We start from the raw sequence: 22,715 nt of genomic DNA on the forward strand, positions 1-22,715 counted from the left end.
TGAGAAAGTGAAAATGTCCAATCTATTTTGCCCTTAGCCTTGGCTTCCTTTTGGATACGGAACCCAGCTGCGGTCCTCCACTCCGCCCTCCCCCGCCGCTACAAGAGAAAAGAAGGTCGTTTTCCTCGGGTCCCCGGCGAGGCCCTGGAGGAGCCCGGAGCCCCCAGTGGACGCCGCCCAGCTCCGGGCCCCGCCCCTGCGCGAACTCGGCCGCACCCACTTCCCCCGGCTGCGCCCCCTCTGCGGCCGGTGACGTCACAAGGCACCCGGCCGCCTGCTCCCCGTCGTGCGCGCCCGGCTCCGGGACCTGCGGCCGCCGCCCCGCCCTCGGCGCCCACACCCACGCGCGCCCCCGCGCGCGCCCTGCCCGGTCCCCGCCTGGAAGCGCCGCCGAAGATGGCGAGCCCGGCGCCCTCGGAGCACGCCGAGGAGGGATGCCCAGCTCCTGCCGCGGAGGAGCAGGCGCCGCCGCCGCCCCAGGCGCCCCCAGCAGAGCGGCCGCAGCAGGAGGAGGAAGCGCAGGAGGCTGGGGCGGCGGAGGGCGCGGGGCTGCAGGTGGAGGAGGCCGCGGGCCGGGCGGCCGCCGCGGTGACCTGGCTGCTCGGGGAGCCAGTGCTGTGGCTGGGCTGCCGCGCGGACGAGTTGCTGAGCTGGAAGAGGCCGCTGCGGAGCCTGCTCGGCTTCGTCGCTGCTAACCTGCTGTTCTGGTGAGAGCTTGGAATGGGTGGAGGCGCTCAGGAGGGCAGGTGACCTTGGGGCCCCCGGGGACCCAGTGCAGGGGGAGCCCGCGGGACAAAACGCTTGTCAGCGCTGCCGCACTTTCTCGGCCTCCTATCTCAAACAGGTAGACAGACACTCGCTGCAACTTTCCTCCGGACGCACGTCCCTGTGCGTGGTTGTCGTCCTCCGTGTGCAGATCCAGCCTCAGAGCCAGGTGGTCGGCCGGCCCGCGGGCACCTGCACCTGCAGGTGTTCCCATCGTGCTTGAAAACTTCGCCCCGCTTCCTAGAACTCTCAGGCCTTGACCTGCTCGCCCAAGCCTGCCGGAGCGAACGTGCTTGAGCGTGCCTTGGTTCTGGCGGCCCCAGCAGGCATATCTGGACCAGATTAGGTACACGTTCAGAACGGTGCCGCGCTCATCAGTCACCTGAGATGGGCCCTGAATGATTTGTTTCTCCTTCCCCTGGAGGGTTAGGTTTACTGTCTTTACTCCCTGATGAGAAAACGGGAGGCAAACAAGCAGGTGGGGTACGCCCAGCACCCACCCCTGGGTGTGCACAGTGTGGAACGCAGGCATATTTTTAGGCGAAGTACAGGGAGAACACACGGGGATGCTCAGCCTCTGAGCAACAGGTTCGTATCTCCAAAAAGCGCTCGTCACCAGGAAGGCCAGGAGAGTGTCTGGCTCCTTCGTTGAGAGTGGTGTCCTGTCATCCGTTACCACGCTACTGAGGGCGGAGAAAAGCCTTCTTTGTTTGCTAAGTGTCTTCGTAACAAACATGACCCACCCAGGGCAGAATAAGCAGAGCTCCCATAACAGGTGCCTTGTTACAGGGCAGAGATTTCTTAACCTTAAAGTTGAGAAATAAATAAATTGCACAAAATACGTAGCCCGTCATTTTCTAGGTTAACTTGAGCAAGGCGAACATTGTCCTGCAGATCTGTGCTAGGCCTTTTCTTAGTGTTGCTAGTTTCCTGTGTCTCTTTCCAGATAGTGCATGTTTCAGCAAATATACCATAGTCTACACAAATTGTGGAGTACCATATGAGCTCTTCCTTTTCTTAGTATTTCTTGATGATTGCTTCCTTGTTCTTCTTCAGCTGCTTCAGAATTCTGTTGTAAGGATGTCTCAAATTACTTGTCTCCTACTGAGGCACTGATGTTTCCAAGCTTTTGCCATTTCAGTGTTATAGCTAATGTACATGCATAATTTTGCATACATGTAAGTATTTTGGATAACTTCCCAGAAGTGGAATTGCTGGGTCAGAGGTTGTGTGCACTTGTAATTTGGTGGATATCACCATATTGCACTTCCTTAGGGTTCTAACAATTTATACTTCCATCAGCAATGTGTGTGACTGCCTGCCTGCTTTGGTACACCCTTGCCAAGAATATTTTATGAAAGTTTTTGATCCTGCAAATCTGATGGGTGAAAAAGACTATCCCCAAATGATTTTATTCTGCAATTCTCTGTGATTGAGCATTTTATCTTATGTTTAAGAGCCACTACAGTTACCTTTTATCTGCATTGCTTATAAATAACCTTTGTCTATTTGTTCAAGTAGGCCATTGTTCTTTTCTTTATTGATTTAGAGGAGCCATTTTTATAGTAAAGTCTTTAGCCTAATTTCTGTAACATGAGTTGAAAAAATTTTTTCTATGATGTTTTCTTTAATGACACCTATTGAAAATCTTGTTTTTGCATAAAATAATTGGAAGGCATATTTGGTATTATTCAGGGGTGTTGTCTTCCATCTATTTTATTTATGACTGTTGGAGAGGACACATTGGCCAGGCATTCAACCTAGTTAGAGCCTTCTCCTTTCCTGTTTTATGTCATATCCTGTTTGAGGCATCTGCATTCCATGCATGTATTTTCTTTGAAAAAAATGACTGTCCTGTTCTTTAAATTCAGAAATACTTGTTGCTTTTCCATTATAATCCATTGAATTTATGACCCATTTATTAATATCATTAAAATTTAGTTTTTTTCCCCCTTTTATTTGTTACTCTGGGGTTAAAATAATTTTCAAGGACATTGCATTTTCTTTAAATAATGTATTTCTTCTTAAATGATCTTAAATTATGTGATTCTCTTATATTATGATCTTAAATTACGTGTCTTATGAATTCTAAAGCACTGTATTTTCTATGAAAAAAACAAAAAAATTCAGTTATAAATTATGGGGAACCCAGCCAAATCTGTCTTAAGCAATGGGATGTTGTTTTCACTTTAATTGATATCATTTCATTTTTGTGGAAATAAACTTTTAAGCCTATATTTTTGAACGATTTAGCACCTGGCATTAGCAGAGGGTTTTAGGATTTTGAATTTGACTCAAAAGCATCAACACTTGCCCATTATCTGTAAGATTTGGGGCAAAAATTGTGACACAGCCATAACCAATGGGTATAACTCAAAGTTGCATGAATTAAGTGTGGTGGAAAGTTCAGGAAAGGAGAATTCATTTTGACATGGTTTTGGGGAACAGTGGTATTGTGGATGGAAGAGAGTGCGGGTTCTTCATAAGGAGATCATGCTTGAACCAGACCTCAGTGGATGGGAATGATTTGGGAGAGCTAATCTGGTTCATGACCCACAGCAACCCAACCCTGAGGAATATAATGAACACAACAGCATCTTGAAGGTGCACCTAATATTTCAACCACAACGCAGTACACAGATGCAGCAGCAGCCTGGGTTGGTAGAAAAGGTAGTGGGAGATAAGGTTGGCTAAGTGGTTTGTGGGGACAGTTGTTGCCTCAGATGCTATGTTGTGTGTTTGACTTTGTTTTTTTCTGTACGCAACAGGGACCAAAAAAATACCTTGTAGCAGTGTCCACAAATATTTTAATGGATAAGTACATTGCGGTTCATTTATTTATTGTGGATTGTGATACCATATAATGATGAAAATACAGCTTTGGCAAAATCATGGATGAATTTTACAAATGTAATTTTGGTTAAAAGATGAACAAAATAATATATGCTGAATGATTCAGTTGAGAAGCTTTAAATGGTGCAGAAAGAGAACAGGTTGATTAGGGATACACACATAGGAGATTAAAAACTACAAAGAAAATAAAAGACATTCTTGAATCAGATACATGCAGGCACACATACATATGCATTCTTATCTATGGTATATTTTACGAAAAACACTAACATGAAAAAATGCTAAAAAATGATATTCACTGAGAACTGAGCAGAGCTTGGTAAAATATAGGCCACATAGAGCACCTGTCTCAAAAAGCAGGGTTTCTACAACTGAAATAGATTGGGCAACAGTCCAATAGTTTTGTGCTGATGAGGGGCCTCAGATGATGTTATCTCAGTCATGTCACCAATGAAGAACATGTTTTTAGAGTTTTTCCTTCATTTAAAAATTTATTCACTTAAAAATTAATTAACATAGGCTTATAGTTCAGACGTTTAAATGTACAAAAGGGTAAACATTTTGAAATCGTCTTCCCACGCCTGTCCCTGTCTACACAGTTTCCTCTCAGAAGCAACTGATGTTATACTTGTAAGCACATCCTGAAATAGAATGAGCCCAATGTAATAGGAAATGTCGGGTTTATTTTTGTTTTTGAAGGATTAACTTTTTGTGGTTAACACCAATAAAATGCACATACTGTAAGTATACAGTCAAATGTATTCTGTGTGCCTGTGTAACCACAGTGGCAGTGGAGAGCTAGAATATTTCATCACCCGTAAAGACTTCTTTGCATCCCAGTCCCTGGGGACTGATCTGCTTCTGTCACTGTTGCCTAGGTTGGACTCCCCTAAAGTTTCATATAAACTATGTCATTTAGGGTGATGTCTTTTGTTTTTTTGAGATGGAGTCTTGCTCTGTCACCCAGGCTGGAGTGCAGTGTTGTGATCTCGGCTCACTGCAACCTCTACCTTCCGGGTTCTAGCGATTCTCCTGCCCCAGCCTCCTGAGTAGCTGGGATTACAGGCACACACCACTATACCTGGCTAATTTTTGCATTTTTAGTGGAGACGGGGTTTCACCATGTTGGCCAGGCTGGTTGCAAACTCCTGACCTCAAGTGATCTGCCCGCCTTGGCCTCCCAAAGTGCGTGATGTCTTTTGTATCTGGCTTTGCTTACTCAGTGTAGTTTTGTGATTCATCGCTGCTGCGTGTGTCAGTGATTTGCTGCTTTGTATTGCTGGGTAGTGTACCGCCTTGAGGCCGTACCACAATTTGTTTATCCATTCGCTAGTTGATGTTCCTTCAGGTAATTTTCACGTTTGACTATTATGAATAAAGCTATTGGAAAACATCAGGTAGAAATCTTTGTGTGAAGTGTCTGTTTTTGGTGAGGGAAGCTGTAAGCCCTGATGGTTGCCTTGGTTTGGCACCGAATGGAGTAAAAGCTCCATCTCCTCAGTCTTGCTGGTTGCCATATTGAAATTTAATGGCTTACAATGCAGCTCTTCTTTTGGGCATGTTACCGCTGCAGCCTGTAAAGCCTCTCTGATGTGATTTGGTTTTGAACTCCTGGTTGGAGACCATGGCATTTAGAAAAGTCCATGCATAGCCCTTTTTCCTTAGTGCCCGTGGCGATGAATGATGACAGCATTCCCTTCTATTGGTATAAATAGCAAAACTGTAAGAAAGTTATTTGCCTGAGTGACCACACACGGGCATACCTGGCAGGACACGTGGGGCACTATGACTTTTCAGGCTGGGCACCTGGTGGTCCCGAATGCCAGCAGGACCCACCGATAGTCTTCGGAGCACTGTCAAGTTGTTTTAGAAGGTTGCAGGGTTCAACCTCCCACTTGATGTCAGGTGTTCCTTCTCCGCCAGCATGAATGCGGTGTTCCAGTTGGCATTAGAGGCATACCTCGCAAAGTGAGGTCCTGGGTCAGCAGCATCCACATCGCCAGCATCACCTGGAGATGAAAAATCATGGGCCTCCTTCACACGCACTGAACAGGAATCTCTGCGGGTGGGTCCAAAACATCTGGGCTTTCTCCAGTTCTGCAGGTGATTCAATACATGTTCCAGTTTGGAAACCTCTATGTTTGAGCACTTTCTGAAATTGTGAGCCGTCTTCTCTATGAGACAGCATTTCCATTGCTGGGCAACACTCACTAGTCAACGTTTTCCTTACATTAAGGCCATCTCTTGATTGTCTCCACAGCTGCCCAGGAGGTAGGTGCCTCCCCAGGACCATCCTTTTGTCTGTTTCAAAATCCATTCTCTTCTTGGTTCTTGCCAAGCTGTCTTCTTTCCCTGCCTGAGAAATCCTGGCCTCCTCCACTCACCGTTGTGCTGTCTGGTTTGCAGATGCTTCTGGCCGGGATTCAGTTCATCCGTATTCTGCCTGGAATGCAGGATTCCTGAGGTGGTCTGACCAGTGCGAACTCTCTCCCTTCCTCCCGGACAGCGTCCTTCTAGTCCCACAGCCTGAAATAGAATTTCTTTACTCCAGTTGACAGTAACTCCCTTTTACAGATGCTACTATTGTTGGTTGTTAGATTCTTGCAAATAAGACCCTCACACTGAGGGTCTGTTTTGGGAATGGAGAATTAATCTTGAGTTGCTGGATCCACATGAGATCTGAAACATTGTAGATGTTAAAAAAAGTTTGGTGAAATGAGCTGGACTAGAGGATATTCCCCTGTGATGAATAAGGTGGGCCTATTTAAAGACAGTGAGAGTGGGCTGGGTGCAGTAGCTCACAATTGTAATCCCAGCACTTTGGGAGGCTGAGGCAGGCAGATCACTTGAGGTCAGGAGTTCAAGACCAGCCTGGCCAACATGGTGAAACCCCGTCTCTACTAAAAACACAAAAATTTGCTAGGCATGGTGGCATGTACCCGTAATCCCAGTTACTTGGGAGGCTGAGGCAGGAGAATCGCTTGAATCTGGGAGGCGGAGGTTGCAGTGAGTTGAGACCACGCCATTGCACTCCAGCCTGGGCGACAGTGAGATTTGGTTTTGAACCCATGGTTGGAGACTATAGCCATTTAGAAAAGTCCATGCATAGGTCTTTTGCTTTAGTGCCTGTGGCATTGCACTAAGTTCCTCGCCTTACCTTCCATTGGTATAAATAGTAAAACTGTAGGAAAGTGAAAAGAAAAGAAAATAAAGACAGTGAGAGTGGCGCGGAGGGGAGATTTATGCGCTTGCTGGGGGAATACCCAGAGGTGAGGCTGCAATTCAAAGGGTGGGGCCAGGTTTTGAAGAGGTTACTATTGGACTATGCTAAGGAATTTTTATGACATCAAATAAGCGTCCCTTTCTATTACCCCAGTATTAATAGCATCATATTCCTCCCTTGCTTTCAGGACCTCCATTTAAATATGCAACAAGTCTTTCTTTCTTTCTTTCTTTCTTTTTTTTTAAATTGAGACAGGGTCTCACTCTGTCTTCCACGCTGCAGTGCAATGGCACTATCTTGGCTCACTGCAACTTCTGTCTCCTGGGTTCAAGTGATTCTCCTGCCTCAGCCTCCGGAGTAGCTGGGATTATAGGCATGTGCCACCATGCCCAGCTAATTTTTGTATTTTTAGTAGGGACAGGGTTTTACCATGTTGGCCAGGCTTATCTTGAACTCCTGACCTCAGGTGATCCACCTGCCTCGGCCAGCTGAACCAACACACCTGACCAAAATATGCAACAAATATTTATTGAGTGTGTACTATATGCGGATATTGTTCTAGGTGCAAGGGATTAACAGTGGACAAACAGATAAGGTCCCTATTCTCCCAGAGCATATATTCTAGTAGTGAAAGTGGTGGAAAAAAGACAATCAACAAATGTACAAAATGCTAGAAGGAGCTGGATGTTATGAAGAAAACTAAAGCAAGGACAAGGGAGAGTGACAGAAGTTACTACTTTGTTGAGTGGTCATCAGTGGCCTCTCAGGAAGTGGCCTTAGCAGACACCTGAAGAGCAAGTCAGGGAATGATGCAAGCAGGTAACTCTGGAGTGGAGTGTTCCAGGCAGAGGGAATGGCACGTCCTAAAGTCCTGGGTGGGAGTGGGCTTGGGGTGTTTGCAGGGCAGCAGGGAGGCCATTGTGACTGGGGCTGGGTGGGCAGGGGGGAAGCGGTGTTTGTTCAGCTCGGAACTTCATGCTACAACTGTGCCAGAGGCTGCCCATCAGCTTTCTGCCAGCCCCTCTGGATGAATTAGGGGAGCAAGAGCCCGGGGCTGGGCACCAGCTAGGACACCATTGCAGATGGCAATGGTGGTGCTGAGAGGCTGAGCCAAGGTAGTGGGGGTGGGGAAGAGGAGGTGGATTTGGGGTGACTCTGTAGATAAAATCGGGAGGAGGGAATGATTTGGTGGGTAGGGGTAGAGAAAGGCAGGGAAATGACTTAGGCCATGGGCTAGATGAGGAGTGCCTGGTAGTGATCTTAACCAATGTAAGCGTGGCTGAGGTTGCAGCAGGCCAGGTTTGGGGATGTTGCATTGGACGTACCTGTAGCTCACCAGGTGAATTATCCACATGTCACTACAGTGTTAGACACAGACTGATGCTGTGTCTAACTGTTGAGTTTGAAGTATGGAGTTGAATGTGTTAGAGTTTAGATGTTGCAGCCTTGGGAGCGTGTGAAATTTCTTGGAGAGAGCTGGGGGAGAGTGTTGGGGAGATTGAATTACCGAGGTGGGTGACCAGAAAGAGCACCTTGAGAGAGAGAGAACAGCAGCATGGGTGAGTCCCAGGAGAGGGTGATTCTGGAGCAGCCAGTGTGGCGATCACAAATGCCATCCAGTACTTGACTTACAATTGCTCCTTGCTGGCCTTAGCTGAAGCGGTTTCTACAGGGTCCTGGTGGACTCAAATCACACCCCAAGGGGAGGAGACTCTCCTCCTTTCTCCGTGGCACCACCTCCTTGCTGCAGCATTGTGGCTCAGTGGAGGACCCAGCTATCATCTCTCTATTTCTGGGCCCCTTTGTGATTTGGTTCTCAGGCTGGCTCCCAGCTTGGCCGACAGAATTCAGTAGTTTAGGAAATCTTTACTCTCTGCCATGGTCTGAATATTTGTGTCCCCTTAAATTTCATATGTTGAGACCTTCTCCCCAGTGCATTAATTTTAAGAGGTGGAGCCTTTAGGAGGCTGTTAGGTCATGAAGGGGGAGTCCTCATGAGTGGCATTAGTGCCCTTATAAAAGGGGCCAGAGGTAGCTTGTTCACTCATTCCAACATGTGAGGACACAGCAAGAAGATGCCATCTGCAAAGCAGAGAGTGAGCCCTTACGAGATGCCAAGCCGACTGGTGCCTTGATCTTGAACTTCCCAGCCCCTACAATTGTAAGGCATGAATTTCTGTTATGTATAAGCCACCTAGTTAATGGTATTTTTGCTACAGCAATCCAAGTGGACTAAGTACTCTCTGTCTAATGCTTGGCCTTCACCTCCATGAGATACCTTATTTTGAATGTCAGAAGCTGCATTTCACCAGTGTTTCTATTTTCATTCCCTCTGTAGAATCTTAACACCCTGCTCCCTCCCATTCTCGATCCATCCTCTAGATGCCTGGAGATGCTTGGGTGGGTATTCCAAAGGACACTGGAATTTGTGGGGAAAGGGTAATGGAGAGGCAAGGTTGATGATATGGTGGGGTCCTCTGAGGAGGACCAAAGGGGCTGGGTGAGAAGAGCACCTTTTCTTCTGGTTCCTGGGGACCTAGGGGAAGATCCTGGGGACCCAGTGCACCTGTAGCCAAAGCGGCAAGGAGTCACATGTGTTGTCTGATTTCTCGTTGAGAATGGTAATCTACTGCAGCTGAGGAGGTTAAGGCAGGACGAGGCACCTGCAGAGGCCGGCTATAAGCTTTAGTGGGGGAGCACAAATGTCTGGGGGAAAATGCTAGATTTTTTTTTGTTTGTTTTATTTACGCTTGGCTATTTCTTCAGTGCAGACATTTTGTATCAGGCTCCTGTATCTTCATCTTTGTCCGCATTGACCATTTTTTTCCCAAGGTGCATTTTTAATGGAGTAGTACTAGTTTTATTCTTGTAGTCACCCCATACTATATTCGTTTAACAATAAATATGTTATGGGAAATTTCCCATTTGCTAAAGATAAAATGAGTCCAAGATATCCACGTGACATTTCAAATGTGCTTTTAGAAGCATGCAGCTGTGAAGTGTTTTCAGATTTTGCCAAATGATTTAGTGTAATGTTCTTTGTTTGCTGCTGATTCCAGTTTTTGGAAAGACTCATTTTTGTCTCAGGGATGAAAAAGGCAATACCTAGGTGAAGACACATTGAGTGAGGTGTGGCCACCTCCACGCTCCTGAGTAAACCTAGAACTGGGAGAAAGAGCATGAGCCACCCGTGGGAGGCTGGCCTCCCGTCTCTTCCTAGACACTCACCGGACCTGTCACCTGAAAGGTGAACTCAGATACTAGAGGGAGCTCTCCTGAGTTGCGGCCACATGGACTCTCTGGGTTTCTAGATAAACCGTTGTGGCTATCGTGTAATGAGCCATTCTTCTTTTGATGATTTTGTGGCACACTTTCTGTGGCCTTGCATAAATTCCTGCATTTCTGCAGTGATCCTTGATAATGGCAGTCACCATTTATGGGGCTCCTGCTTTGCTGGGCACTTAGTGGAGTTTCCTTATTTAATTCTCACACCATACAGCAGGTATCATTGCTCCATTTGGCAGGGGGGATATTGGGGCTCAAGGCATTTAAGTCACTTTTCCCAAGGTAATGGTATTTGGCAGAATGGGGATTCCAACCAGGTTTCTGCTTTCCCCACCAATAAGCTGGACTGCAAGGGGAGGTCTCAGGATACAATCAGAGCGTAATTCAATTTGACTTCTTCCCTCTGCTTCTCGAAGACAGACTTAGTTTCTTAGATCAAAACATCAGCTTTCACGCGCAGAGTTTGCTATCTCCATTTGCTTTACATAAAAAGGTTAATTTATTTTTCCAAGTAAAATTTCGGCACCAACTCTGGCTTCACCCCATAGAGGATTCCACCCCACCACCTTTGTTTTCCATTTTCGGCATTGATTACCAAAGCAGGGTGTGTATTTCTCTGCATTGTCATGTGGCCCAATTTTATCATATTTCAGTTCCCTTTTGTGTGTGCTCTTTTGACCCAGGCGGGTGGCACTTTCTCTAGCAGGTAAGATGTCATGTGGGCTCTGGCCTGTTCTTAGCTGATTGTACCACTTTGTGGTGTAGAGAGTTGCGTGAGATAGGCGACGTGGGATGTGAGTCCAGGTGAATCTAGAGTTTGGGGACTGACATGTTGGGCTGAAGGAGTGCGGCTGCCACTCCGAGGATGGTGTTGGGCTGGGGGGGGGGGGGGGGGGGCAGGGGGCCTTAAGGGGGGGGGGGGGGGGGGGGGGGGGGGGGGGGGGGGTGGGCATGGCGCCATTAAGGAGGGAGCACAGGGTAGCTCACACCCACCTGTGCCTCTTCTCGCCCACTCTGCAAAGCTGCGTGCTCTGTGGGCAGTGCCTCTCCCACCAGGACTGACTCCCGCATCTCTGTTCCCTGCTCTGTCCCTTCCCTGTCATCAGCCCCACGTGCCACCTCTTCAGTGAGGTTGTCCCCAGCCTAGACTCCATCTAGATCTTGCTTGTTAATTTCAGTTTCAGATCTGCAGATATTCTTCAGAGAATGTGGTGCAACTGGAAGGTATTTTGTTAATTTTTCTCTGTGTTTGTTTTTCTAATTCTTAAAACCTTGTTAAAAGTCTGTTAAGTATCCCTTGGGTCAAAGAAGAAGATTAAAATGGCACTTATAGAATATGTAGGAAATGATGTAGAGAATACCATGTATGAAAATCAGTCTCTCCCTTCCACACACATACATCTTTAATATCAATCAATTCCACTGAGTTTTTAATGAAAATGCAACAGTTTCTTCCCAGTCCTGTTTCTAGGAGCAACTGTTATTTGTTATGCTCTTGGCTCTATATAGACTTTTCTAAGTAAAATTCTTAAAATGCTGGTTTTTGATTCAGCAATCTAAGACATTAATTTTCTCCTGGCACCCCAACTCACATAAACTCTTCTCATCCCCCTTCCACTGTAATGATATCACAAGTTTTGGTGAAAGCATTATGACTATGTCAGTATTGTTCCTATATGAACTGAGTATCATGTTACCTTTCCTTTCCTGTTCATTGTTATTTTGCTGTTACTCTCAGAGTTCTCAGCCTTCTCCCAGTTCCCATCACTCTGTTCCGGTCTTCTCTGATGCCCCACTGGGCTTGCTGTCCACCCAGGACACTCTGTCATCATCGTTTTCCTTTTCTCCTCCGTTGGAGCCCCTGATGCTAGACCCTTGCTTAAAACAGGGGCTTAGGACAAAGTCAACAGCTTTCTTCCTCTTGAGAATATTCATGAGAGTGTAAGGTTTTCTTCACCCTTGTCCCAAGTTCTTGATTTCTATTTGTTTCTTCTCTGTTCCTGAAGCCTTCCTTGGTGCACTCCTCTGTGTGGGGAGAGCACATTCTCTCACTTGGAGAGAGTACCCAGGAAATACGTGTTTTGAGAACTTGTATGCGGAAAACATCTTTATCCCACCCTTGCTGTGGATTTCTCGTCTGGCTTGATTTAGAGTTCTGGGTTGGAAAGAATTGCCCTTAGGAATTGGAGGCATTACCTCCTCGTCTCCTCTCTTGCTTCTACCATTGCACTTGAGCTGGCGAAAGACCTGCCGGTGCCTGATCTCTTATAGATGACCTGGTTTTTCTCCCTGGAAGATTCTGGGGTTTTCTCTTGATTATTGAAATTTCAAATTGATAGGTCTCTGTTGATCCTTTTTTCATTTATTGTTCTAGGTTTTATGAATAGTCTCAGCTGGAAACTTTTGTGTTTGAAAAAAAAGATTCTTCAGGTCTTTTAAATTTTAAAATTATTTCTCTGAAAAAACAATTTTCTTTAAGTTTTTAAAAAATTCTTTCCTGGCCAGGTGCAGTAGCTCACGCCTGTAATCTCAGCACTTTGGGAGGCCGAGGCGGGTAGATCACTTGAGGTCAGGAGTTCAAGACCAGCCTGGTCAACATGGTGAAACCCTGCTTCTACTAAAAATATAAAAATTAACTGGGCATGCCAGTGCATGCCTGTCATCCCAGCTACTTGTGAAGCTGAGGCAGGAAAATCACTTGAACCTGGGAGGTGGAGGTTGTGGTGAGCCGAGATTGTGCCATTGCACTCCAGCCTGGGTGACAGAGCACGACTCCATCTCAAAAAAAAAAAAAAAAAAAAAAAAAAAAAAAAAAGAAAACAAAACAAAATTCCTCCTCTTTGTTTTGTTTGCTTTTCTCTTCTTTCTTTTTAAATTTTGTTCCTAGAGACAGGGTCTCTCTGTGACACCCAGGCCGTAGTGCAGTGAGGAGATCATAGCTTAAGCGATCCTCCCACCTCAGCCTCCCGAGTAGCTGGGACTGCAGGTATACACTACCTTGCCTGGCTAGGTTTTTAAAATTTTTGTTGAGGTGGGATCTTGCTGTGTTGACCAGGCTGGTCTGTAACTCCTGGCCTCAAGCAGTCCTCTGGCCTTCGCCTCCTGAGTCACTGGGATTACAAATGTGAGCTGCCACACCCAGCCTATTTTTTCTTTCTGGAAATCTTACTGGTCAAATGTTGGACTTCTCGGATTGCTCCTGATTTTCTCAGTTTTTCTGTTTTCATCTTTGTCTTCTGTTCTGCTTTCAGAAAGCTTCCTGTATCTTTTGCATTCTACTGATTCAAAATTTCTAGTCTCATTTTTAGTTCTAAGACATTTTCCTCATTTTTGATTTTTTCTTTTTAGAATGCACTTGTTTTGAGTCTTAGGTTTTTGATTCTTAGATTTTTCTCCTCCTTAATAAAAAGAAGAAGATAGTTTATTGGCGGTTTTCTCATGCGTGTTTTTATTTCTGTGTTTTGTCTCTCTTCGGTGTTGAAGGGTTTCCTGAAATATCTAAGGGGCCCTCAGATTCCCATTCCTGTTTCACAGTAAAGGACTTTAAGACTGAGCACAATGTGCAGGGCTGAGGAGTGTCCACTTCATGGTGTTCACTGAGGGTCATCAGCATGGTGACCCCTCCTGGGAGGGTGGGGCAGGGAGGGGACACCTGACTCCAAGTGGTCCGGGAGCTGTGCCAGGGAGATGGTGAACACGTGGGAGTCCCTGTCAGAATGCTGCCTGGCATCAGCTCCCTGTTCTCAGCGTGCTTCCTCTGCCCTGCTCTCTTCTGTGCTGTTACCCCCAGGGTCTGAAGCCCTTCCACTTTAATTTTTTCAGAGAACAACCTCCTACTTCTATTGGGGTGGAGGAGAGGTCCTCTCTCCTGACCCAGCAAGGGTGGGCAGTAAGATCTGAAGTTCTAACTGTTCATCATAGAGATTTGTAGGCTGGGTGTGGTAGCTCACGCCTGTAATCCTAGCCCTTTTGAGGCTGAGGCGGGTGGATCACCTAAGGTCAGGAGTTCAAAACCAGCCTGGCCAACATGGCGAAACCCCGTGTCTACAAAAAACACAAAAATTAGCTGGGCGTGTTGGTGTGCACTTGTAATCCCAGCTACTTAGGAGGCTGAGGCAGGAGAATCGCTTGAGCCCAGGCAGGCGAAGGTTGCAGTGAGCCAAGGTTGCACCACTGCACTGAAGCCTGGATGACATCTTCACACCTGTCCTGGCCTCTGCCTTCTCCCAGTACCTTCCACCCCCCCACCTCCCAGCTTTCCTGGGACCTGCAGCTGAGGGGGACATGCTTTTGGGGACCTTCTCCTTGCGCTCTTGAAATTCCCAGTGCTCTTTCTGTTGCTTGCCCATTGACCACCCTGGCGCTTGCTTTCCATCTTCTAGACGTTTGTTGATATCCACCCTGTTGTCTTCTTTCCTGCTTTCTTTTAGCTTCATGCCTGCATATCTTTGTTGTACTCTTACCTTTTATTCTGGTGTGATTTAGGGAGGGAGGGGAGAAAGATGTGTGTTCAGTGTGCCATGCCTGACCACAGGGCTGGCCTCCCCACCTGAACGCTGCCTCCAGGAGGGCAGAGAGCAGTCTGTTGCCTCAGCCCTGTATCCCAGCACCGTAGCATATGGTAACTGAATGGGTAAAACGGCAGTGAAACCTTCTGCTTTTTCAACCACTTCTTCGCAATTCCCATGCTTGTGGAAAGGTACCCAAGTTCTCTGCTCACCTCCTTTGAGAAGAAGAATTTCTACTCTTTTACCATTTCTTTTCCAAAATACTATGTGGTTGTGATAATTCCTATCCAATTCAAGTGCAGTACTTTGTCAATTTTAAATTAAAAATTGGCATGATAATAATTTATTGCTGAGTGGTAATACATGTCTAGATTTTGGAAAGTTTACCGAGTAAAATATTAGTGAATGGAGTATATTTGGTTCTGGCTAGTTTCATTAAAGCATGAGAATGTCATTTTATTACAGCATTTCCTTTTATTTGTAAAAATTTATTTATTTTTTCTTTCTTTTTGAGACAGGGTGCTTCTCTGTTGGCCAGGCTGGAGTGCAGTGGTGTGATCTTGGCTCACTGCAACCTCCACTTCTGGGCCCAAGCAGTCCTCCCACCTCAGCCTCCCAAGTAGCTGGGACTACAGGTCTGTGCCACCACACTCAGCTAATTTTTAAAATTTTTTGTAGAGTTGGGGGAGCACTACAGGGTCTCACCCACCTCCTGATTGAGACCAGCCTAGGAAACACAGTGATCCTCCACCTCTCAAGTGATCCCTCCTACCTTGGCTTCCCAAAGTGCTGGAATTGCGGGCATGAGCCACTGTACCCAGCCTGTACATTTTTGTTGTTGTTGTTGTTGAGACGGAGTCTTGCTCTGTCACCAGGCTGGAGCATAGTGGCACAATCTTGGCTGACTGCAACCTCTGCCTTCTGGGTTCAAGCGATTCTTCCGCCTCAGCCTCCAGAGTAGCTGGGACTACAGGTGCGTGCTACCACACCCGGCTAGTTTTTGTATTTTTAGTAGAGATGGGGTTTCACCGTATTGGCCAGGATGGTCTCGATCTCTTGACCTCGTGATCTGCCCACTTCAGCCTCCCAAAGTGCTGGGATTATAGGCCTGAGCCACTGCACCTGGCCCAGCCTATAAAATTTAAAAAACAAATAGAGCGTGATTTGGTGAATGAAGGGTGCCATTAGTATCAAACTCTAAATCCTAGGTGTCTTCCTACCTTGATCTGACATTGAACTTTAACAGTAGTGGGCCTCGAAGGACTTGGTGGGGTCTGTCACTTATAAAGAATGGTTATAAAGGAAGGTTAAAGGTGGTTCTTAGTGTCTAAAATCTCTTGGGAGAGATGACATGGAAATCAGCAACTAGTCTGTATGACAAACTTGAGTAACAGGTATCCATGCTGCTGCTGCGGGAAGGAGCGGAAGTCCTCCGAATCTGCTGACTCCAGGGAGGTCACACTTCTATGAATTGAGCATGATAAATAGACGTGGTTTGGGTGAGTCCACATAAACAGAGCCTTCCAGGCTGAAGGAATCATGAAAGCTACAAGGGTGACAGTGAGCAACATGGCCCCGGTTCATTTCATTAGCACATACTCACTGAGAACATGGCAGGTAGAATCACTGTGCTGGACGCTGGGAACAGGGTGTCTTCTTCCCTCGCGGAGCTCACTGTCTGGGGAAGAAACTCAGGTCAGGGGTCCTTTCCCACATGTTCTCATCAGTGCCATGCTAGCGGTATGTAGGAGGGGCAGCCATGGTGGTTGGTCGTCATGAAAGACCTAGAAGTGACATTTTAGCTGGACCTAAAGAGTCAGTAGCCATTGGCCAGGTTGCTGGGGTGTGCAGGTGAAGGAGTTGTTCCAAAACAAGGGAGCAGCGTGTGTGAACGTCCAGAGGGAGGAGTGTGGGCTGCTGAAGGAGTGCAAGGACTTCTGCGTGGTTGGGAGGTGGGGAGATAGAAGGGGAGGGGCGAGGTGGGGCAGGAGATGGGACACGGTGAAGAGCCTGGCACCGGAGTGGGGGGTTGGGCTTCATCCAGAGTGCAGTCAGAAGCAAGGGCTGTCCAGGCCCCTCCAGTGTAGTGCCTTACCCCTGGGGCAAGGAAGTTGTACCAGTGGTCACAGGAGATGAGGGTGGAAGGGAGGCAGGTCCAGACCCTGAAGGGCTTGGGCACCAGTTCCAGGACTGGGACCTCTTTCAGGCCTGGAGAACTGCTGGACCATTATAAACATCCCCTGGCACCGATGTGATGGATTTTGTAGAAAGCATTTGAAGGGCAGTGAGGAGGGGCATGTGAGAGGCATGTTGGAGGCTGGAGAGTGGGGCATCAAGGGGAAGATGGGGTTTCGCCTGTTGGCCAGGCTGGTCTTGAACTCCTGACCTCAGGTGATCCATCTGCCTTGGCCTCCCATAGTGCTGGGATTACAGGCGTGAGCCACCACACCCAGCCTACAAATCTGTATGATGAACGGTTAGAACTTCAGACCTTAGTTTTCTGTAGGAACACACTGGTGGGGTCACCCTTGTGGGTGGAGGAGGCCTGAGGGCAGTGCAGGTTGGAAGTGCCCTTCTCCCTGGGAGGGGTTCTGGAAGGGTGGCTGACTTCAGGCTGAGTGTAGGGCCTGGTCCAGCCCAGACTGCCACCCTGAGAGACAATCCTAGGCTCCCTGCGGGTACTTAGCGCCCAGCAGAGAAAGGCAGTGTGCTTTTTGGGCACCAAGTTTAGGGGTTAGTAAGATTTATGATGCTTTGGCTTTAATGACAAAGGTACAGTGACAAATCGGTGAATGAGGATAATGTTACAGTTCAGAACTAATGAGTGTGAAGCACTTATCCTGTGCCAGATATTTTAGGCAGTTCACCTGTAGTATCTCTCACTCTTTACACATAACAACTGTTTGAGGAGGTAGGTGTCATTGCTAAGATTCGCAATGATAAAGGCATTGTGAGGCACAGAGAAGTCAAGTGACTTGCCAGGGCACACAGCCACACTCGTGTGGTTGCAGCTGTTTTACACCTGGGTGGCCTGATTGTAGTTTGTGCTCTACTTGCTGGGTTATTTTACCCATTAAATGCATTTGCCAGCCTACTCGTTCAGGATTCTTTCCATGTCCTTTGGTGTAGATGCATTTCTCTGTTGTCTGACAAATGTCAGTAGTCTAACTATTGACCGATCACCTCTAGTACATAGGTAAGCAGAGAAGCAGCCAGACTCCTGTGCCATTATTTCTCATGCTTTTGATCTTCAGGGCAAGCTTAAAGCATTTCTTTCTGCCTTTGGTACTGCCAAGGCCCATCATCTGCTTGCTGTATAGAAGCTGCACATGATTTTTGTGGTCCATTCTCTAAGTGTGACACAGGGCTTCTGTGTTGTGCATCTCCGGGCACTCATACAGAAAAAAGCGTGAGCGGCGTCCCCTTGAGTTGCAGTGAGGTTGCCTGGCTGGATGTTGTGGGCTTTGCTGAGTTCTGCCCTGGAGGGTGCCTGTCAGGCCAGGTAAGTGGCCTGGCTTCATGGGAACTGCCGGAATAGACTGTGCTGAACTGAATGAATAGAGAATTCATACCTTGATGTTTCAAAGCACAACTTTCAAAACAAATATTCTAGTCTGTGATTGACCAAGATGCATGGAGTTGAGAGTGTCACTACTGCTTACATTTTAGGTTTGTCTTGGAGCGTAATGCTTAATGCTACACGGGTACCTATTTCTTCCTGCCAGTGTCCAAAAAGCCACTCTGGCAGTTTTGCATGTGTTTTTTTGTCAGTCTGTGTTGCCCTGAAAGAAATGTGCCTCTGGAGTAGCAGATTTCAGCAAAAGAATCATATAGAAATCATATAGAACCCAGGGCTGCCCAGTTCTTTGAAGGCAGTAATCTGTTTTCAGTATTTCTTTTTTTTTTTTTTTTTTTTTTTTTTTTTTTTTTTGAGTCGGAGTTTCGCTCTTGTTACCCAGGCTGGAGTGCAATGGCGCGATCTCGGCTCACCGCAACCTCCGCCTCCTGGGTTCAGGCAATTCTCCTGCCTCAGCCTCTTGAGTAGCTGGGATTACAGGCACGCGCCACCATGCCCAGCTAATTTTTTGTAGTTTTAGTAGAGACGGGGTTTCACCATGTTGACCAGGATGGTCTCGATCTCTTGACCTCGTGATCCACCCGCCTTGGCCTCCCAAAGTGCTGGGATTACAGGCGTGAGCCACTGCGCCCGGCTGTTTTCAGTATTTCAAACATCTCATGGAAGGTAATTATTTCTGTGATCAAGTTGCACCAGTTCTGACCTAGTAAACCATGTTATTTATTTTTTTAGCAGCTAAAACCTTTCAAAAGAAGACATCCTTATGATGAAATGAAAGGAGGGGAAATCTTTGCTCCAGTTTAACCACCTTGTGTTGCAGATGAAGAAACTGAGTTCCAAGGTCCCTCAGCTGGTCACATCATGACCCATATCAGAGTCTCCTGACCCCTTTTTTAAACTGCACGTGATAAGTGTTGAGACAGTGAACATGATGAAACTTAGGAAGGCAAAATAATAATGTTCTCAAGTGTCAGAATCACTAATTATGTTTTGCAGGTCAGTGTAGGAACTTTACTGTGTTGACCCAACCATGTCTTTGCAGGTCTTTTGAGGGTCTGGAGTATTGACAGGTCTCCCCGTGATCTTCCAGGACCCTAAAAAGCTCTTATCTGTGAGATTGAGGCCTTCGTCTCAGATTTCACATCCCTTTCTGCTACCCGCCCCCACCGCCCCCGACAAATGAGCCAGAGTTTGCTAAAAGTCACTTGGATATAAAGAGGCGGTCAAGAGCAGCCTCTTGCTCTTAGTAGAAATAGCTTCTGTTTGACCACATCTTCAGTGGTGGTACATCTTTGAAATGATGAGAGTAACTCCATCCAGAAACCTTTTCACAGAAGGAGATTTTGGCCGTTGAAAATAAATGCATTTACTATTCAAAGGAAACATTTTTTTGTATGCTTGTAACCAGCAAGTTACTTGTGTCTGCCAAAACAACACCAAGACCTGTTAAAATGGACGTGCTCACTTTAATACGGTAGTTATATTAGTTATCATAACACAACTTAGGGACTTTTTTTGGTTAATAAAATTTCTCTAAAAGAGCTGTTGACCTCTTTTAATTAAGCTCTCCTGTAGCTATTAAGCATGGTGCAGGGTGTCTACAAGCAAAGCATACATGCACTCAGAGCCTAAAAAAGTGATCTTTCATGTGAAATAAAAAACAAAATATAAAAACAAGGAACCATTAAATGAGTTTATTAGGACAGCAAGCGTTAGGAGGCCTGTGTACAGCGCTGCACATGATTGCCACCCTGACGGGAATGTCACCATGAGTCAGGAGATGGCTTCGTGGTTTCTGGTCTGGGGCTCAGTTGCTCATGAGTTGCATAAAATCCAAATACCGTCTTTGCACATGGAGAAAATGGCTTATAAGCTGAAGGAAGGATATTACATGAAACTGTACTGCAGATGAGCTCCTGTGACCTGGATAGGTATATCTTGGAGTGTTGACTGTAGTCTGGAAACCTTACTTCATCTCTTTCTTCATTGTTTTGGGAGTGAATGTATGTCTTCCTGGCATACCTTCTGAATTTAACTTCCAGATACCTTCTGGGTAAATTGAAAATGCCAGCTCGCATCATTATGTCATCTATAACATCAGAAACTTTTAGTGAGAGACTTTTAGCTGGTTTGTGATGTAGTCTATGAAAAATGCTGTGCGGTTTTGTTTTTATTTATTTTTTTGAGATGGAGTCTTGTTCTGTCATCCAGGCTGGAGTGCAGTGGCATGATTTTGGCTCACCACAATCTCCATCTTCTGGGTTTAAGTGATTTTCCTGCCTCAGCCTCCCAAGTACCTGGGGCTACAGAAATGTGCCACCTCGTCCAGCTAATTTCTGTGTTTTTGGTAGAGACAGGGTTTTGCCATGTTGGCCAGGCTGGTCACGAACTCCTGACTTCAGGTGATCCAACCTCCTCAGCCTCTTAAAGTGTTGGGATTATAGGCATAAGCCACTGCGCCCAGCTGAAAAATGCTATGTTAAGCATTTAACTTTTTTTCTTATAAACCTATCTACATGTTTAAAGACATTTAACAATGACATTTCATGGTTAGCTCAAGTTCTGAGTGTATTAGAATAGATTTTAAAATGTGACTGAATGAAAATAAAAATATGGCTTAAAAATTGGTTTTCTATTCTTTTAAATTCACAAATATTAGTGTACAGTAGCTTTCATTTATCAAAATGAAAGTTGGGTATCAGGAGAAATTTTGATTCTTAATCATGTCACTGAATATAGCCAAAAGGTTCAGCACACTTGTACATTCGTGCACCCTATGACTAAGACATTTAATTCTGTGTACATGCCAGCTTTCAGCTCTGACTGTGTCCATCAAATCTCTGTTGTGTGTGGGTTTTGCCTGGTACAGACAGGTTGTATCTTAAGATTGTGAAACCAGGGTCCAACACATGTTTGCTGTGGGCCTGTGATGTTGAAAAACAATAGCTGTTGGCAAAAGAAACAGTCATGACCTACCATCCCCAGAATGCCAGTGATGGTCTTTGGCCTTTTCCTGTAACTACCAATTGTCTAGAAAGAAGCCCAGATGTTTGTTGTATTCTGATTTCTTGTGGCTTTCACAGTAAACACGGCTGCTTTGATTTGAGGGTGGTGCGTCTGCTGCAGCTCTGCTGGTGGTGGGGACGTATGACTGAGCAGGGCACCATTCTCTTTGACCTGAGCCACGCCACTGCAACATGACTTTAGTATGGGGCAAATTAGGTGAGCCAGAGTTACTTCTATTGGTTATCAGAGGCCAGGTCTTCTGAATAGGAAGAAATGAGATTTGTCTAAGTCGATATCCAAGAGCCATTTGTGTTATCTGATGCTTCCCACAGGGTCTTTAATAAAATGGTGTGTGTGTATATTTATATATATATATAATATATATTTTATATTGTATATTTATATATATTTTATATGATATATAAATATATATATATTATTATACTTTAAGTTCTGGGGTACATGTGCAGAATGTGCAGGTTTGTTGCATAGGTATACACATGCCATGGTGGTTTACTTCACCTATCAACCCGTCATCTACATTAGGTATTTCTCCTAATGCTATCATTCCTCTAGCCCACCATTCCCCAACAAGCCCCAGGATGTGATGTTCCCCTCCCTGTATCCATGTGTTCTCATTGTTCAACTCCCACTTATGAGTGAGAACATGTGGTGTTTGGTTTTCTGTTCTTGTGTTAGTTTGCTAAGAATGATGGTTTCCAGCTTCATCCATGTCCCTGCAAAGGACATGAACTCATCCTTTTTTGTGGCTGCATAGTATTCCATGGTGTATATGTGCCACATTTTCTTTATGCAGTCTATCATTGATGGGCATTTGGGTTGGTTCCAAGTCTTTGCTATTGTGAACAGTACCACAATAAACATACGTGTGCAAGTGTGTTTATAGTAGAATGATTTATAGTTCTTTGGGTATATACCCAGTAATGGGATTGCTGGGTCAAATGGTATTTCTAGTTCTAGATCTTTGAGGAATCACAATACTGTGTTGCACAATGGTTGAACTAATTTACACTCCCACCAACAGTGTAAAAGCATTCCTGTTTCTCCACATCCTCTCCAGCATCTGTTGTTTCCTGACTTTTTAATGATCGCCATTCTAACTGATGTGAGATGGTATCTCAGTGTGGTCTTATGGACATTTTAATGTTCCCCATAGTTTGTTTTTTTCCCCCAATTTGGCAAGCTGTCATTATTGTGGTACTGTACTTCAAGGAATTCATGATTAATGATTACATTGATTACATGCATGGTTGATTAATTACATTAATTGAATCATACAACAAATATTGAATGAGCAGCAGCAAACAAAAAAGTATTTATTGGGTGCATGTGATTGGCCATGCAGTGACCTAGTGCTGGGGTGACATTGGCAAACAGGAGAGATGGGCCCTTGTCTCACAAAGCTTATAGTTTGGGATAGGGAAGAACAGACAGATGAGAAACAAATGGCCAGGCAAACAAACATACAAGTGGGAAT

The 22,715-nt window shown here is 45.8% G+C and overlaps 1 protein-coding gene across 1 annotated transcript in view; it reads left to right on the forward strand.

The window, feature by feature from the left end:
* The first annotated feature begins 277 nt into the window (after window positions 1–277).
* Window positions 278–22,715, forward strand: part of RETREG1 (reticulophagy regulator 1) — a 141,018-nt gene continuing 118,580 nt past the window's right edge. Inside the window, exon 1 of the mRNA XM_032279068.1 lies at window positions 278–707. Coding sequence (XP_032134959.1) covers window positions 397–707 — 311 coding nt within the window. The 5' untranslated portion in view covers window positions 278–396. The remainder of the gene's footprint in view (window positions 708–22,715) is intronic.

The sequence above is a fragment of the Sapajus apella genome, unplaced genomic scaffold (assembly GCF_009761245.1).
Source record: "Sapajus apella isolate SASKATOON/1434 unplaced genomic scaffold, GSC_monkey_1.0 scaffold11, whole genome shotgun sequence".
Lineage (NCBI taxonomy): Eukaryota > Metazoa > Chordata > Mammalia > Primates > Cebidae > Sapajus > Sapajus apella.